Source organism: Penaeus japonicus, unplaced genomic scaffold, assembly GCF_977035675.1.
Source record: "Penaeus japonicus unplaced genomic scaffold, GWHDUDI00000001_assembly GWHDUDI00000010, whole genome shotgun sequence".
In the NCBI taxonomy this organism is placed as follows: Eukaryota; Metazoa; Arthropoda; class Malacostraca; order Decapoda; family Penaeidae; genus Penaeus; species Penaeus japonicus.
Window position 1 is genome coordinate 4,324,818 of NW_028234412.1, and position 2,500 is coordinate 4,327,317.

General features: G+C 37.8%; 1 protein-coding gene across 1 annotated transcript in view; it reads right to left on the reverse strand.

Annotated features, from left to right (window-relative positions):
- Positions 1–2,500, reverse strand: part of LOC122245367 (uncharacterized) — a 14,389-nt gene that overhangs the window by 9,783 nt on the left and 2,106 nt on the right. The window contains exons 4-6 of the mRNA XM_086541363.1: positions 2,310–2,411; positions 1,871–2,080; positions 1,360–1,485 (exon numbers count right to left, since the gene is read on the reverse strand). Coding sequence (XP_086397489.1) covers positions 1,360–1,485; positions 1,871–2,080; positions 2,310–2,411 — 438 coding nt within the window. The remainder of the gene's footprint in view (positions 1–1,359; positions 1,486–1,870; positions 2,081–2,309; positions 2,412–2,500) is intronic.

A 2,500-nucleotide genomic window follows, 5' to 3' on the forward strand; every position in this document is an offset into this window, starting at 1 on the left:
AAAGAAAAAAAAAAAAAAAACACTTTTATTTACGGTAACAAAGTGCTTCATAATGTCATACGCTCTTAGAAAACTTTAGGAGGAAAAATCACCATACTGTTCAATAACTAACTTTCTAACTAACTTGCAATTGCTTAGGATGCAGAATAGAATGGCAGAAGGACAAAGAAGGTTGCACACTGGGTCTCAGGGGACAAAAGAAAGGCAATACAGGAAACATGATGTTGCGATGAAATAGGGAAATTTAGAACTGGGATCAGAACTTGAAATATTGAATGCAAAATTGCAAAACCGGCATGAATAGGTTAGCAACAATACTTAAAGTCAAATATTTTTTTTTTACAAACAATATGGTTTATACCGGTTTCATTTTTTAATTTTGTATAGCAGAGACATTTCATTTTTTGGTTTAAGTATCAATCAAATATATTTTTACTTTAGTGTCACAATAGATTTGTATGCACAATTGTTTAAGTTACCTTAGAGTTGTTGCAATGACCATTATTACCACTATCACCATCACTATCATTATTATCATTGTTACCGTTATTACTACTTTCCTTTAAAATCATATATTCCTTCTTCGGAGGATACGATTATCAATAATAATAACAATTAAGGCACCATCGTATATATATTCTTCCATGCCTTCAAAGGATATAAAACCAAAGAAAAAGTGCATCACTTTATTTTTTTAATCATGAGTACAGAAAATGCCCCTCCATGAAATTGAAAAAAAGACTGCATTGAAGCACATCGTCGTCTACTCTTCACTGATGCAACACAGAGAAAAATGCCACATTGCATGACTCTCCTTGATGCATGTTAAGGAATATTTTCCCTCGAACTATTGTGGTTCAACATCACAACATTTTCGCGGGAATTTCCAAAAAATCCTTTGCTTGTGTGTGGGGGGATGTGAGCTGTAGGAAGGAGCTGATGTTTTGAAGATATATATAAAAAAGAGAAAATGGATAGATTTTTTTTTTCTTTAGCATTTCCTATGAGAAGACAGAGAGAGAGAAAGAAAGAAGAGAAAAGAAAATTACTAGAGATGTAAGTTCTTTTCTCCTTTCTTCTCTCCTCTTAATCTTGATCTTTCCTGATGAAATAACATCATCAAATCCAATCTCCAGATATAAAAAAACAACAAAAAACAAAAACAAAAACAAGGCCATTCCAAGTCGAGAATCTCAATAAAACCGTCACAAGAGAACCTTCAGAAGAATATAAAACAAACAAAAAACAAACCTACTTCTGAAAATCCCCTTTACGAAATCAGGACACCAATATCATCATCAACCTTGTTTGTTTGTTTTGTTTTTCTCCCGTTTTCCTTTCCTTTTTTTTTCTTCTTTACATCAAGGAACCGGTCATCATTTCCTCCATATCGAGAGGCACTTCCTCCATCATCTCATCGATGGGTCCTTCGAATCCCATCTCAGCGGCGTACATGCGGAAGTCGTTCTTCATACAGGCCATCAGCTGAAGGAGGCGCAGGAGAAGGTTGAAGGAGGCGCAGGAGAAGGTTGGAGGGGGAGGAAGGGGAGGGATTGGGAGGTTAGATACGTTGTTGGTTTTGGGGGTGGAGAGGTGTATTTCTGTGTGTGTTTGTGTATTTTGTAAGTGTGTGTGTAAGTGTGTGTTTGTGCTTGTGTAAGTGTGTGTTTGTGCTTGTGTAAGTGTGTGTTTGTGTGTGTGTGTGTGTGAGTGTGTGTTTGTGTGTGTGTAAGTGTGAGTATGTATGTGTGAATGTGTGTAAGCGTGCAGCAACAAGAAATATACAATAAAAGTATAACCACAATCTAGCAAAACCAATAACAGAGAGACACAAAGCAAAAAAAAAAAAAAAAAAAAAACACCCGCTTACCTTCTTCATGTTGCAACACTTCATGTATCCGATGACTTTTCCCAGTTCCTTCATGAGGGGATGCTTCGCCTTCTCCTGGGGCAGGCACATGGAGAAGTCCTTGCACATGAGAGCTGCTTCCATAAGGTCTGCCTTGAGAGGGCCGTTCACCTCCAAGCCGTCGATTTCGGACTCGAACAGCTCGTAATTCGGTTCGTTCTCGTCTGTGATCTGTTTTTTTTGGTTTTGGGTTTTGAGGAAGAGGGTGAGTGGGTTTTTATATATATATATATAGAAATTCGTTATAATTCCTTTTGTTTTTATCTCTTTGTGTATTCATTCTCACACGAAACCATGCAAAAACCTGGACCGCACGGATCTGAAGCTTCGGAGCTTCGTGGTTTCGTAAGACATAAGATAAGACATCTTTTCAGGACTGAATTTCGTGGATATTACTTACCATTTCGAGCTTCCTGAGAGCGCAGGTCATGTTGCTGATCTTGGCCACCATTTTCTCCTTCATTTCTTCAAAGTTAGCGGGGTTAAAGTCGAATGAACGCTTCTGCCAGAGAGAACGATTCACTTGTGTGAGTGTTTGTGCTTCATAGAAAACGGAGGAGAAACGGGGGTATCTATTTCAATGGGTAACTT